Source organism: Aptenodytes patagonicus, chromosome 1, assembly GCF_965638725.1.
Source record: "Aptenodytes patagonicus chromosome 1, bAptPat1.pri.cur, whole genome shotgun sequence".
Taxonomy (NCBI): domain Eukaryota; kingdom Metazoa; phylum Chordata; class Aves; order Sphenisciformes; family Spheniscidae; genus Aptenodytes; species Aptenodytes patagonicus.
In genome coordinates this window covers 161,737,437-161,753,333 of record NC_134949.1, presented here as the reverse complement: position 1 = coordinate 161,753,333, position 15,897 = coordinate 161,737,437, and the positions used below count along the sequence as shown (strand labels likewise).

General features: G+C 39.3%; 1 protein-coding gene across 1 annotated transcript in view; it reads left to right on the top strand.

Moving 5' to 3' along the window:
• The first annotated feature begins 10,858 nt into the window (after positions 1 to 10,858).
• The window catches only part of MYO16 (myosin XVI), a 317,122-nt gene continuing 312,083 nt past the window's right edge, over positions 10,859 to 15,897 (top strand). The window contains exon 1 of the mRNA XM_076361144.1: positions 10,859 to 11,193. Within this exon, the coding sequence (XP_076217259.1) occupies positions 11,166 to 11,193 (28 nt within the window). The 5' untranslated portion in view covers positions 10,859 to 11,165. The remainder of the gene's footprint in view (positions 11,194 to 15,897) is intronic.

Sequence of the window (15,897 nt, the reverse complement as noted above, 5' to 3'; positions counted from 1 at the left end):
GCCTCAAATTAGAGAGTAACTAAAAAACCCGTTTGTTGTTTAAAAGCTGGACTTTAAAAAGCCACTTTTGGGGAGGAAAGCATTTCTTTGTCCACTGTGCACCTCTGTGAGTATGGGGAAGAATCAAGGGAAAGAAAAAGGTCTGTGAAGAGAGTGGTAGCTTCCAACTGTTTACCTCTGGCAGTGGGCTATGGATTATTCATTGTAGAATAGTAGCTAGTAACTCTGCTTTTAAGAGCTAAGATAACCTGAGTGCACCTTGCTCCCTTCATGTATCTGTTTCAAGGAGAACATTTTGAACTATTCAGTCTGTTTTCCACTCATTGTCATTGTTTGCGAGCATCTTGGTGAGCTGCAGGGCTCTCAGTTTACAGGTGGAGGATCGCCGGGAAGCCATGGGGCTGCCAGCTCATCTGAGAAATAACATGAGGTAGCTATCAGGCAGCTATGGCTTGTAGCGGTATGTTCGCTTATGCTGGTAACCTAGATGCTCACTACAGAGTCCTTTTGCCTCCTGTATTAAGACCATCATCATTTTTACTAAAGTGCTTTGATGTTGGCTTACTACCTTTAAATCGCTTGTAGTTTAAGATATTTGTAAACAAAAATATTTATTTCCAACACAAAAAATAGATTGTTTCAAATATTTGTACAAAAGAAGGAAACAACAGGAAAGAACAACAACAGCAAAAGCAAAAATAGCTATTAATCTGTTGCTAAAAGTTGAAATCTGAAAACCCTCCTTCCTTCTATCCAGCTGACTTGCTGCAGAAGATTTCCTGAGCTGCGTGGTCAAGGGCACTGCTTTTTTGCCTTATGTCTCAGATTGCATTCATCAGATTGCACCCTTCCTGGTGAGGAATACTGCTTTTTAGCGCCTTTTTTTTTTTTTTTTTTTTTTTTTTTTTTTTTTTGGAGGTCTGCAGGGGTACCAGTCACGTTTATAGCTCTTTGGAGTATATTAATGTATCACTTATCCAGGATGTAGGTCCTGAACCCTCCTGAGGTACAGTGTCCCTTTGGCACATCAGGAGCTGTCCACTTTACTCCATAGGTCTGTTATCAGCAGCTTAACTCAGTGGGGAAAATCTTCTTGCCAGCCTTGTCACCCCCAGTCTCACTGTGAAATGTCTGCATCTACTGAGTCATGTTATTCTATCACCTTTTAAAATGATGAACGTATTTCATGCCAACTTTTAAGTGGGATTTTTGCACACAGCTCATCACCAGGTGTTGACTGAGACCAGATACAAAGACATTTAACCACTCTGAGATGTGGTTACCTATAGGTTAACTGATCTCCTAAGTTAGTCTTTGAAGGACCCTGTTTACTCACTCTTTGACCTGTGCCAACTTTGAGGTATTCTAACTGCAGTTACGCATTTTAGACTGAACCACAGAAAACCAGCTATAACTTGTCTTCTGTATTATGTATGGTATCCTAATCAAAAGGAGAAAAAAGTTAGAGGCACACCAAAAAAAATTCTTAATATCACAAAGCTTTGGACCTTTCCATATTATTATTATTATTATTATTATTATTATTGGTATGTCTGTGTGCTAAGCCATTGTAGCTTTTTTCATGTTTAAAGTCCATTTTTGAAATTTGCTTCTGATGATTAAATGCATCCTAATATGAAACTGTCATTAGCAAACACTCTAAATACGTGTTAGTTTCAGACACTATAATTAGGTTCAGCAAATGCCAACATTTTTTAGCAGATGTGATTATTTTTCTCCTTAAAACATAAGGAACTGAATTCAGTAAACCTATTTTAATGCAACATTTGATTTAGAGAGATGGAAGACCTAGAAGGACTGATAGTAAAAAGTGCTGAGCCCTATCCACTCTTGACTTCAGCCAAGGCCATAAGATTAGACCTAGAGTTGGTGAAAAAAATCCCACTAATTTCTCTAGTCAAATTAGCGTTACCTACTGCTATGTTGTCCTTGAATTTGACAAAAATAAGTTGGTAATGATAAGGAAAAGTGTTTTTGAAATGACAAAGATATTGAGAAATGGATAAATGCATAGTCTCCAGTTAACACCAAGTTCAACAGGAGCATTTGAAAGATGTTATGCAAATTAGTCTTGGTGTGCTATGCATAACTGCTAATTCTTTTTTCCAAGATAGCTCATTTATGTCATTTTCCAATAATCTTAGGTCATTCACTTTAAAGGGTTTAGCTTTTCTCCCTTTGAAGGCAATGACAGAACCCCTACTGATTTTGAGGTTAAAATCTAAGAATTCTGAAAGAATGGTTTATAGTCAGCGCCAGCTTGTGTGGCTTTCTCTTATTCTAAGAATTTACAGCATTGAGTGGCAATCCTTGGAGATTTCAACATAATGTATTTTGGCTAAAGGGTGAAGGAAAGAACTTCTCATTCAGTTTGCCCTCTGCCAGGATGGCAAGGTGCTGAATACTTCTTTTCTTTCTCAAGGAAAACTCTGTTGTAAATGAAAACAAAAAAAGCCTTATAAATTGGTTGGAATGACGTGATTTACCCTGCTGGATAATTCTTCTTTATAGACAAGTTTTACCCCATTATGTTTGTGCATTTCTTTTTTGTTACCTTCTCAGGTGTCCCTTGCTATTTGAAATAAAAGGTAACTACTATTGTATTTCCAAGAAAAGAATATTAGAATAGTAACTACTTTTCTAATACAGTGTTTGATTGAAAGAAGTGTTCATCTGAGAGCAAAGAAATGAATCTTCTGTTTGTTATGAACAGCCAGCCGTTCCAGTAAGAACAGAAATGTAAGAATAGGTTCCACAGGTTTTCAGATCATTGGGGAATGAACTGTAACACGAAGTACGTTATTATAAAATAGAAAAACTGGGTTCGAGCTATCTGAATTTTCACTCAATTTAGATAGTGTGCTGACGTTTATTGCTGCTCTAGTGGTATGTGCAGTAATTGTACAAAGCTGCCTTACTCTTTGCTTGTTCATGTGTAAATCAGCTGCTCGCCGAGTTGAGGAATTTTGTCTTTATTTTTCATGTTTGTACAAAACACAGAAATCTGACCTGAATATTTCATTTAGTTCTGTTTGGAGGAACTGATTATCAAGGCATCTTGTATTTATTGATTAATCTTCAGCACTCTCCACACCATTCTCAGTCTGTGTTTGGGGAATCCTCCCTTTTTCTGTTCTTACTCACTGGCATCTCAGCTGTGACCTGTCCACTGCCCACATGGGAGAAGTTCTTTTCCACCATCTTTCTAACTGCCTTTGTTTATAGCCTCACTGACTGCCCTTAATTTGACCTCAGATAATTTTATTAAAATTATATTGTTTTACTGCTTTCTCAGTGTTGCTTGGACATCCCTATAAATCGGTGCCTTTAATAGTCATCTTACCATGCCTCTGTTTCCTAGCTTCTTTATATACCTCTCTCATTCCCCCTTTCCTTCCCCTAACAGCTGCCTAATTCTTGTCAGCTCCTTATTTATTCTCTGCTAATTTGAGAATGAGATGTAATTCTATTATGTTCATGCTGAGTGCAGTAAATTCTGCATCTCTCTCTTGTTCACTGAGTTTATCTACTTGTCCATGTCATCCTCAAGCTATATCGTGGTATCTTATATCATGTCAAAAGTTCTTATCATCATACCCTTTGATTTGATTATGGTTCTCATCAATTCAGACTCTCATCTGGTCTCTGTGGTCAGAATGATGAATTCCTTAAGCGTTGATGCAGACAAAGAAAAAAGAGAAAATAAATAAATAAATGAGGCCATCAGAGACTGGAGAAGGTGCAGAATCAGAGTGACCGTCCCAGCTGCGTGTTGCTACATTGTGCACATCTGGCAGCTCTGTCAATTTATTAAAAGTGGCATTTATTTTTCCACACCTTGCCCCCCTTCCCTCCCTAAGTCCCATTTCTGCTCTGTGCTTCATTCATAAGAAGAAATTGGGAGCCAAGTATACATTAACAAGTTGTCCTGAGTTACACGAAGAATGGAGTGCAGAAAGGCTCTCAAAAAGAAGCAATATTGTATTTAGTACGAGAAAAAAAGGACAGTAGAAAGATCAGAAAATAAAATAGGTCTTGGGTAGCCCTTTTTGGCTAATTTTAGTCTTTGCTTTTCAGATTGTCTTTTATATAATTTAATAATATCCTGTTTTGATTACAGTGTTTATATTGAAACTATTACGTACATCATAATTGTCAGTACAATAAAAGCTGTTCAATGTTCATCTTGTATCTACAGATACATTAAAACTTAGATCTAAGATTTATTCTGTTCTTGGTCTAGAGCACTTGCATATGGTACGAGTATTTTGGTTTTGGGGTTTTTTGTGGATGTCATGATTGGCTAATTTAAAATACTGTCACTTCACCACCCCTTACCAATCTTCAACATCAATTCTTTCTTTTTTTTTTCTCTTTGGAACACCTAGTATTAGAGTTACCTCCGAGATTACCAATTGCCACACCATCCTCTGTGCTGTCCTGTAGTCCTGGAAGAGTCTGATTCTGTCACTTCCTTCTTCAGCTTTTTCAGGTGTCCAAGTTATTTTTTCCTAAATTAGGAACACTTTCTATCTTAACTTCTTCTGCAGTCCTTTCGAGTTTTCTCTACTTATACTTCAAGATTTACATTGTTGGAACAACATTTGCCCTGATAAAGGATACACAAATTCCTCTGTTCTATTCTTGGCTTTTTATCCATCCTCTAGTGCGGTCATTATTTGTCTCCTGGTTTTAAACTATCAAACCAATTAGAAAAGAAAAAAACATAGGGATACAACGCAGTGAGTCATGACATTTGCTAATTATCAGGAGGATAATACACTTTTCACATTGAACTGAATTCTTATCTTTGTCTATTTCTTCCCTGAATGTAATAAACTTCAAAAAAAAAATCTATCTGATCATATAATAACTCTTCACATGGGAATTCATGGTGTTTTTTTCATTTTTTCTTCTGTCTGGTGGTTGGGATGGCTGTCATGTTTTTCTGCTTATCATTTTAACATGTGTCTTGATAGTTTCTTTTCGGTCTCATAAAAAGTCTGCAGCTCTTCTCTGTAACATCCTTACATCAAATCTAGTAAGAAATCTAATTTAAAAAAATGTATACATGGATTGTAATGAAGAAATTCATTATCGAGTCGCTACCAGTGCCAAAGATAGGACTAATCATATATGAGACTATGGGGATTTCTTTCTTGTATTTGGCCTTGTTATTACTCTGTTCTGGGCTCTCCCACCACAAGTGATAGCTTCTTCATCTTGTCCAGTTAAGGAACTGCTAGAGAGGTCTACACACAGCCTAAAAATGGTCATTTTGGGTGTGGGAGGAAGCAAGTAGCACTCTCAAATGGCACATAATTTCTACTGGTAATTTTGCAAACTTCATCAGTACTGGGTAATAATGTCCTGTGGTTTTAATCTACTGTTTCCAATCCATTAAAAAATAATTACGGATTAGTCCACCCATATACATTCAGTTATAACAGTAAATGGAGAAGAAGAAAAAGGATTTTTTCACTTTTCTTATTCTGTAAGGGTTTGATCCAGTGGTATAAGAATGGGAGGAAGATCGCCTACTTCCTGAAAAATCAAGGCATTTCCAGTGAATTGGGAAAGGAGGAAAGTGTGGAAAGGTTGGAGGAAGAGAAGAGGAAAAGTCATCTGGTTCTCTGGGGGTCAACCACACTCTGAGTGATTGATTGAGTGATTAGATTTGGTTTGTTGCTGCTATCTATGGAGCAAACCTCACATCCATCTTACAGGCTAGTTCATCTGAAAATTTATTCAGGAAAACTGTTGTGTTTTGTTCTGCTGTGATGCATGTAGAGAAAATTAGTATAGAGTCCTTCTTGCTAAGTATCTACACCTGCTATGGCTCATCCCTAGCTTCCTGATGAGCATACAACTACCAGATGTTATCTGAAGAGTGGCTTGTCAGCAGCTGGATAGCATGGCCAAGGATTGATTGCTAAGCAGTATCACTTGTCAAAATATATGAGCAATGTTAATGTTACTCTGCATTCCATTTTTTTTGTCTGCAGTCTTAAACACTTAAGTAATGCAATGAAATTGTAACATCTGAAGGAATATAGCAAGCTTTGTTGCACTGAATGAAAATGGCATAAACGGGGGGCATCTGTCATATTTTTAAAACCAGTAGTTACGGTGTTTTTCTCATTATTCAAATTGCTTTCAGGTAGTTCTGCATTTCTCTGTCAAATCTCACAGTTATATGTGAATTATAAAATACTGAGATTATAAAAATATTAGATATTCAGTTGTTTGCGACACCAGAAGACACTGGAAGAGTAACAAAATATTTACATGACAAGAATACAATACAGCATGTCAGTTCTTGGCAGCAAGACCTTATTTTAACCAGTGTTTTTGTTTGCTAGGTTACTGTAGGAAACTTTTCATAGGTGCTTTTTCTAAGACAAGCTTTGAGCCTTGGAAATTGAGATGTGGAAGCAGTGTCTACTCTGAGATGACGATGCGTAAATGTGTGTTTATCTTGAGACAAATAGCTATCCTAGTGATGCCTGACCAATTCCAAGATTCTATTTAAAAAATCTGTAATTTCATTGAATGCTGGATTTGTACATATCATGAAAGTGGCTGTTTTCTTTCTATAGGGAGAGGTGGCAAGAAATTTTTCCACAAGGGCTAAATGTATCTTGTTTTCTGACCTTGATTCTATTTTATCTCTGTTTTTGGTGAGCTGGACAAAGTCAAATACATTAATATGAAGTGTTCTATCACCAGGTTTAATACCAGCTCAGTCTTTGTCCCCCAGTCCAAGTACACTTGTGCTTCTTTGTGGACTTAAACACTGGCGTAGTCTTCTTGAAACCACTGGGGCTGTGAGTGAAGAAGTGCCTATGTTCTCTAATGTTCAGAGAAAGCAGTTTTACAATGCACTTAGAGCTTGTCCAGATATACTTCCATAGTTTACATGGTCAAATTTTAAGTGTTGTTTATATCTTTTGGTTTTTTCTTCAGAATTCCTTTTTCATTCCTGGAGTTCAGTCAGGAGAGAATACCTAACATGACTAATATCCTTTTTCTTGTGAATAAGCAAATTGTACAATTTGCTTTGTAAAATCATTGACAACAAAATATTCCCTCCTTTGGGCTCATCTCAGAAACCTAATCTTTCTTTTTGTTCTCATACTTGAAATCTTTGTTTATGACATGTACATCCACCACCACGAGTACTGCAATTTCTTCTCTGTTCTTTCTCTACTTTCCAGCCTAGCAAAAGGTTGCAGTGGAAATCATGTGTCTTTCCAACAGGTGGACCAGATTTCTTCCTCTTCAGTATTCCTATTCTGGCTTCCTTTTGCCTCAAGTTTAGCTACCACCTCTCCTCAACGTTCATCCTGTCTCTGCACTCGCAGTTATCCCTTGTTCTCATTTCTCTTCATTCTCCATTCCATGCCACTTACTCTGCCTAGTCTTTTCATTCTACAGTTTCTCTGGGACCCTTCCTCCCTCCTCATTTTTGCATGGCTTTAATGCTGCCCTTCAACATGTACCAGAACTTCCTGCTCTTATACAGTATACAATATACAATGCTGTTTTCTTTCCGTTTAAACTTTCACTTCTTTTGCAAAGCCCACTAATGATAATTACCCATGTAATAGAACTAAATATTTTATTTAGCACATGTGATTTTTGAAAATGGAAGGCCTTTTGACGTAGCCAGGTGTCACCTCTTGAAAAGTTGGTGCCTTTCTTTCATTCACCTGCAGGCTGTCATTCATACTTGAGCAGCTGACCTCACATTTTTGGCACATGGACTCCCAGAGAAGGGGAGAAAGCACAGTGCCCTGCTGCAGGTGGGTACATGCTGCCTACGGACTTGCACAGTCAAAAGATCCAGCTGAAAGGCGCAATCCCCAGCTACGGTGTAGCGTTGCAGATCCTCCCTTGTCAAACAGCCCCACATGCTTCCCTGCTTACATGGACTAGTGCATGTTAGGAGAGAAGAAATTGGAGACATTGGCCGTACAGACAGTACCTCTGTTCCCAGTTAGTCTGATGTAAAGATGAAGTTAATGGCTTGCAGCGATCAAGAGTCTATCCTGTACCTTGACATTCTCTGTAAGGGACTATAGAATCATAGAATAGTTTGGGTTGGAAGGGACCTTTGAACGTCGTCTAGTCCAACCCCCACTGCAATGGGCAGGGATATCTTCAACTAGATCAGGTTGCTCAGAGCCCCGTCCAACCTCACCTTGAATGTTTCCAGGGATGGGGCATCTCTGGGCGACCTGTGCCAGTGTTTCACCACCCTCAGCATAAAAAAAATTTCTTCCTTATATCTAGTCTACATCTACCCTCTTTTAGTTTAAAACCATTCCCCCTTGTCCTATCTCAACAAGCCCTACTAAAGAGTTTGTCCCCATCTTTCTTATAAGCCCCCTTTAAGTATTGAAAGGCCACAATAAGGTCTGCCCGGAGCTTTCTCTTCTCCAGGCTGAACAACCCCAACTCTCTCAGCCTGTCCTCATAGAAGAGATGTTCCATCCCTCTGATCATTTTTGTGGCCCTCCTCTAGACCTGCTTCAACAGGTCCATGTCTTTCCTGTGCTGAGGACTCCAGAGCTGGACGCCGGACTCCAGGTGGGGTCTCCCCAGAGCGGAGTAGAGGGGCAGAATCCCCTCCCTCGACCTGCTGGCCACGCTTCTTTTGATGCAGCCCAGGATATGACTGGCTTTCTGGGCTGTGAGCACACATTGCTGGCTCATGTCCAGTTTTTCACCCACCAGTACCCCCACGTCCTTCTCGGCAGGGCTGCTCTCAATCCCTTCAGCCCCCAGCCTGTATTGATACCAGGGGTTGCCCCGACCCAGGTGCAGGACCCTGCACTTGGCCCTGTTGAATTCTCTCTTGTTCCTTGCAGGATGGAGTATGCAGTCAAACCTGTCACATAAATGCTCCCAAGTTCCACCATCCTAAATTTTCACTATGGCAATTCAATAGATAAACACATATATTACAATCTGAAATGAGACAGATCCAAATACTTTTTCTCCACATTTTCTTCAAGCCAAAATCAGAAATGTTTCCTCTTCCTTTTAGCTCTGTCTTCAGAAAAGCATCCTTTGTCCATTGCTCCTGTTCACCGGTGTTTACCGAGAGTCCTCCTGGTTTTAACCAGCATGGGTTGCTGGAAGTGTGATGTTATTAGACACTGCAGTCTGTCTGCCTGACAGTACCACCAGAGATGAACCTGTCAGGAACGTCTCCACCAAAAAGTATTGCTCAAAGGGCTTTTTGTCAGATTATTTGACACTTGCTCATGAACTATGACTAACATTGCCTCTTAAAACACTCTGTATGTTTATTTTATAAGCCATATGGCCCAAACTGGCCTAGTGTTGTATAGGTGTGAAAGAAAGTCTGGATATATTTAATTACTTTGGACTTCTGAGCTTTACAGTAAAAAGTTTCCATGGCAATGTAATTACTGTATTGTGTTTTATAAAATTTATCCCTATTTCCCCTGGTTATTTCTAGATTTTTTTTTTCTCTTTCTTTTGAAAAATGATGTTTTTAGGAAAAAAAAACCCACCTAAATAATTAGTTCTGCAAAACTATGGTTGTGCATATTATACCTAAAACCAGATTTGAAATATGTGGCTGTTAGGAGCTGAGAGATTTCACCTAAGGGTTTTGCTAATGGATCACTGGAAGCCTGTGAATATGTCTCTTTCTGCTCTTGTGGGAACTTTGCAGAATAGTTAATAGAATCTGAATTAGTAATCCTCACTAATGAGTTAGACCCTTTTCCCTTTGTAGTCCCTTTAACACTTTGTAGCTGTTAAAAGTGGAATGTATACAAAATAGTAGGTAAGAACCTTTCAGATGAATAAAAGATTTAAATATGGCTAGGCTATCAGTTTCCCTTTACAAGAGCTCTCACTCAGTGAAGTGATGACTGTGGTAAGCATGACACATGGTAAGCAAACGTAAATCCTCTCTGAGCACAGTTTCCTTAAATTATTATTTGATTTTATAAAAAATATTTTACTGTGGTTCTGCTGTAGGTTTCTCGAAGAAGTAGTAACCAAATTCCTAGGTGACTGTTCTTGGAAAAGTGATGCAGGAATTGTGCTCAGAGGATGATGCAGCCTGGGTGTTTAAAATACAATGCAGGTCTGCCTTTTGTGTGCCCTTAATCTGAAACCGGGTAATGCGTCAGTATACATTGACTTGTTATTCTGCGGTCTGATAAATAATTGTACGGACTTTTTCTTAGTGATGCATTTTCTTAGGCATTTTGTCTTACAATCAGTGATTAAAATATCATTAGATAACATGTGCATAATCATGATATAAACCATGCAGGGCTTGCAGTTTCTTTCTTCTGACATAAATATTTCATCTGTGAAAAAGATGCAATGTAATACAAAGAAATGACAAAACAAGAACATATCAAGGCATGTACACACAAGCATGCTTCTTAGCTCAATTTAAATGAACCCATGCATAAACCAGGAGAGTCTGAAGATGGCTGTGAGCTCTATCCTGATTTTTTACCTTACAACATACTGAAAAATTATCTGTGATGCTAAAAGGTGGTTATTTTTGGCAACCGATATCAATTTCCTATTCACACAGCAACTGGTGGCAACTAAAAATAATCCTGTTTTAGTACCAGCTAAGAATCTGGTCGCATTTGGCACACAAACAACATGCACAAATAAAATTTAAGATCCCTTGCTCTGCTATTTCATCCGAGCCCCCTCATCAAGCCTCGTTTGCTGCCATTTGAAAGCTATTGAAAAGCCATTAACTGGCAGGACTGCGAGAGCCGCAGTGCAGCAGCACACCTCAGTGCTGGAAGAATGTGGCTGCAAGTGCACACCAATTAAATCTTTCTATTCCTGGGGATGTGGGATTAGGAGCGGTGTCAATCACTTGTGCTACAATAGCACGTGCAGTAGTCATGGTTCAAGACGCACAGAGGTTTATCATAACTCCAGCAGTCGGGTGAGGATGACTTGGAAGCCTCTGCAAGATCCTGGAACAGAAACTACGTTAAATAATGTATTCTGAGGTATACTGGATACCTGAGGAAGGGCTCTAAATAATGCATTTTCTGGGCACGACAGTTGTAGCAGAAGAGAATGCTGAAACCTGTAGCAAGACTACAGCCTGAGATGAAAGAATGTCTCATTACCATTTTATCAAATGCTGTAAGTAACAAAGTGGTTATTTTGATTTTAAAACTGTCTTTTTATTTTCTGAGGTGTGTCTTTTCAATGCATATGCAAAAAGTCGAAGATGCTGCATGATGTCAACGTGGTAGTCGGGAAGGGGAGTTGTTACTTTGCATGTGAATATGCAGGCAGAGCACAGTGTTTCTTTTTCTCCTCTGTTCAGAGGCAACTTCATTGTGTGTGTGATAAAGCCCTCATTCTGAAGTTCATGCTGATCAGCTTTTAAAACTTTTTTTTAAATTAATCACCGAAGAAAATAATATCCAAAAAGAAGAAACGTCATTCATAGCGTTATGTTACAGATGCCTATAAGGACAACCTCGGACGTGGCTTTTACTCTTTACAAGGCTAATACAAATGAGAATAGATTCATAATTAGGAGCACATCTTGGCATCTATTGTAGATCAAACAGTGTATCCCCTCCTTATCAGAATATTTAGCTATTTGCTGTGACAGACTTAAAAAATAATAATGAACTTTTAACCTTGAATCCTGCAAGCTGCCTCCTTAAAGACTGAAATTAGGATCTATGCTAAATGTATTGATTCAATGCAGAGCAAATTCCTAGCAGCTTTTTTTTTTTTTTTTTTTTGGTCTGCCTATCAAGGCTGCTCGTCTTCCTAGCTGCACATTTTTCGAGCTTTTTGGGTTTGCCTTTTAAAGCATCCAGGGTCTGAGTGGAAATTGCTGGTTTTACATTAGATAAATGAATTATTGTTTAGATACTTATTTTGGACAGCCACTAGTAGCTTGTTAGCCGTGGATATTTTTTACTGCAGGAGTTGGAAAACTTCAGACTTCTGGTGATTATGTCACTGTTTTTACATGACAAATAGCAGATTGCTGTAAAAGGTTTTCTCTTCAGATTGTGGTCTTTGATGACTTAAGTGTACCAAGGACATTTCTGAAACTATTTTTAAAATACTGTGTTACAGTTAAGAAGCGAGTAATGTGGTTCTTTGATATTTTCATATGAAATTAAGGTGCCCTGGAAGTATTTTGGTAATTCAGGGAAAAATGATTTATGAGGGTTTCCTCTTGTCTGGACTCAATGGGACTTGTGTATGGAACTGCTTTTAGTACTGGTGGGAGTAACAAGCCTAAACTCCCTGCTCATGCAGAGAAGCACAGATTAGTTTTACTGCATGGTTTTAAAGGTGCATTCTAAGAATAAGCCTTTGAGCTTGTCATGAGATTTGATAAATGCAAATGAGGAATTTGTGGCATAATAACTATCTTGAAGATGTCAGAAAAGTATTGTTCGGTCTTTAGTCATTTTGGAATTACTTTCTTAAAGTGAAACTGTAGCGAAGGTATATGGGCGTGTGTGTGTTCAATAGCATATTAAATATGTAACTCTACAATGAAACTATACGTTCCTTAATTGGAAAGAGATGAGGATGACCGTGAGGTTCTCTCATTAAAAAGAAGCGAACGACGACTACTTGGGGTGTTCATTGCATTGGTTAGAGGGCAGGGATGAAGGACTAAAACACAGCAGAGGGAAAGGTGAATGTACAGCATTAGTTTTGGCAATATTATCTGTTTCCTCTTTTCTAACTTTGGAATTTTGTAATTAGTGCTTTCTCACTAAATCAGGGTATTTTACCACATAGCACTTTTCCTTCCAAAGACCGTCCTTTCCAAGACAATGGGTGCTGGCTGGAGCCTGCCAGAAGGGATTTTTACTGCCTGTGCTTCTCCATACAGAATTGGCAAAATGCTTCCATCTCCACCTGTAATTAATGAAGGAGAAACACTTCCCCTGTCATCCTCCCCTGAGCGTTACCATTTGACTTAACATGCCAATAGCGTTGCTGATGTTTGTGTTTGGCAGACAGCTGGGATCAAATATGGGCCAGGGCTGCATGCAGGGTGGCAGCACCAGTGACGTTCTGAGACCTGCTGAGAGCAGCTGAACCTCACAGGGCTTGGGATGTGACTCTTCACACCCCACATTGTTTTTTAATCCATTTCACCAATGATTTCCATATCGGAACGAAAAGACATTGAACCAGAGGAAGTGTGTTTGCAGAGCACTGTCTCTTGGTCTACTTTGGGGAGAGGGGAAGTATCTAAAAGATATAAATTAATGGCACTTTAAAGCTAGTATTTTATGAACTGTAGTGCTATATGCCTGGCTTTTGCATGTGTTTGCACTTTGTTTTTTTAATCTCTGCAGAGATTAAGTGTGGACATCTGAGCTGAGAAGGGCTATAGCTATTCTCCTACGGTGTTAGTACAGTTTTACTAATATTCTTTCATTTTTTCAGTGCACTGCTCCCACTAGGAGGCTGTGAAAATGAGATATACTGTCACCATCTTGTCATAGGATGGTGACAGTAAAGATCCAACCTTGGGAGGTCTCCAGTCCACCCTCCTGCTCTAAGCAGGGGCAGCTGTGTGGTCAGACCAGACTGTCCGGGGCCATGCCCAGTGAGGTCTTTCATCCCAGTAATACACTTGAATAAGGCCTGCTGCAGCCATCACGGTGTCTTCAGCTGGCACCTGCAGCATTTAAAACACAAGCTGTATGCATGTCTGCCTGTTCGAGCAGCTCATGTTGTCACTACTAGTGCCCATCTCCTTTTTGCAGCCAAGTATCGTGGCTGCAGAGAGCTGTCCCTGTCTGTGCTAGTAGCTTCTCCTTGGCAATCAGCTAGCGTAAGCTATTTAGAAGAGAGAACAGTGGTACGTAGGAGAGTACCACATGTTATCTGCCAGCTGCTGGGTACCATTTTATCTCGATGATTTGTGTCACAGACTGTACAAATGAATGTGATTTTGCAAATTAGGCAGCACCTTGCTGCTATCTTCTCTCCCTTGTATATCTAGTTATGACATAAATATCATCATTTACATGTTATGGCTGTGATTTTCCACCTGTGCTCTGGACTTCCTCTGAGCGACCTGCAACGGGAACTAAGAAAAACAGTACTTTAGTCAGGAGGCTTAAATTCATTACTCGAGAGTCTGATTTCTGCTGCAAATGCTGTAGAGGTGCATAAATGCAAACAGAATTAAAACCTTGCTAAGGAGTTATAGTCACGCCAGCTGAAAGTCTGAGCCAAGTGAATTCATCCAAATATTAGGATCATCAAATCTGAACATCAGAGTCTACTTCCATTCTTTCTGGATTATCTGTTTCCAATTCCTTTATCTCCTTTGTATGAATTATGAAACACTGAATTGTGCTTTGTTACAGACCAATGCTTACAGAGATCTGGGATGGAAATACTAATTAGATGTTTATTGGTGAATTTAATTCAGGATTTGAAACAAGAGATAAAAGATATATACTAATTCTCTCCAACATCTAGCCCTTCTTACCTTCAGCATCTGAATATATGGCAAGGATTGTCCATAAAGAAAATTAATTAAAGTAGAAGATGCACTGAAAGATTTGGCCTTTAAATTTTGCTATATCCTCCTCAGATATCTTGTAGTCTGTACTGATTTATTCCTTCTTTTTGCTGCCTCCTACTCACAGTATTTAAAAAATCCATATCCTACAGGGGTCTTTCCTTACATTAAAAAAAATTCAGTCCTGACTTTAGTCTGCAATGCCAGAGACCTTAATCATATACTTTGTTTTGAAAGGCCGAAGCCGGCAGTAATGTACTTACAGATGTCATCTTGAGTATTTTTCACACTAGTTCACAGAGTATTTGATAACAAAATTACTGTCATATTTATGAATGAAAGAAGAGTAAATTCTGTGGATTATTGTTATGATTTCCATTTTATTTAATTTTACCCCACTTTTCCATAGCTTGCCATTTCAATGCATTTTCTGTTTCAATAAAATCATTAACCACTAGAACTCTCAACATAGTTGGATGAGCGTTTCACCCGTGGTGGTGTCTGTCCCTTTTCACCATGGTTATGGGACAGACTGCATCGGCATGTTCCAGGATACTGCGGAGGAAAGAGGCATATCATCCCGAACTCTCATTTAGCACTTTAAATTCAGTCTGTGTGCTTTTCCCAAGGGATTCAGCCCTTCTCACATCACCCAGAGTCTTCTGCGGCTCCAGACATGTGCTACAGCGATAGCTCTACCTGAATCTTATACAGCTTGGAAAAGGGTGGGGGAAGATGTGATATGAAACACTGGTTTTAGTTTACAGAGGGTAGGGACTAGAACTTGATTCTCCCATGGATGAAGAGGCAATACTGTGGGTGAAACACGCGATACCTTCGTGTCAGCTTTCTTACTGTGAGACAGCCTGTGAAAATTTCATCTGTGTTTCGATGGAGTGAGTTGCTGTAGCTTAGACTGAATAAGAAGACTAAGAGGAGCCTGAAAAGAAAAATTGGAGACCCCTAGTTGGTGTGCGATACAGGAACCCTTTGCCTCTATGGCAGCACGTGCAGGATGTGTGGTGACCCAAGTAACGGTGACACATAGGTGCCCTGTCACACTGGACAGTTAGTGATGTGAGAGAACTAACAAAGTCTTCAAAGTGTTTTCTCCTTCCCACGAACAGGATTTCTTCTATTCCAGGGTTGGGCAGGAGGTGGTATTCATTTATTTAGTCCATTTTATGGTGTCCCAGAGAATTCTCATGTCCTCTGCCACCGATGAGGAGCTCAAGGCACAAAAAAGTAAAAATTATGCAGGTGGTAGGAAGGAGAGCTGTAAATAGAAGCAGGATGTCTGCACCACTCCTTATTCA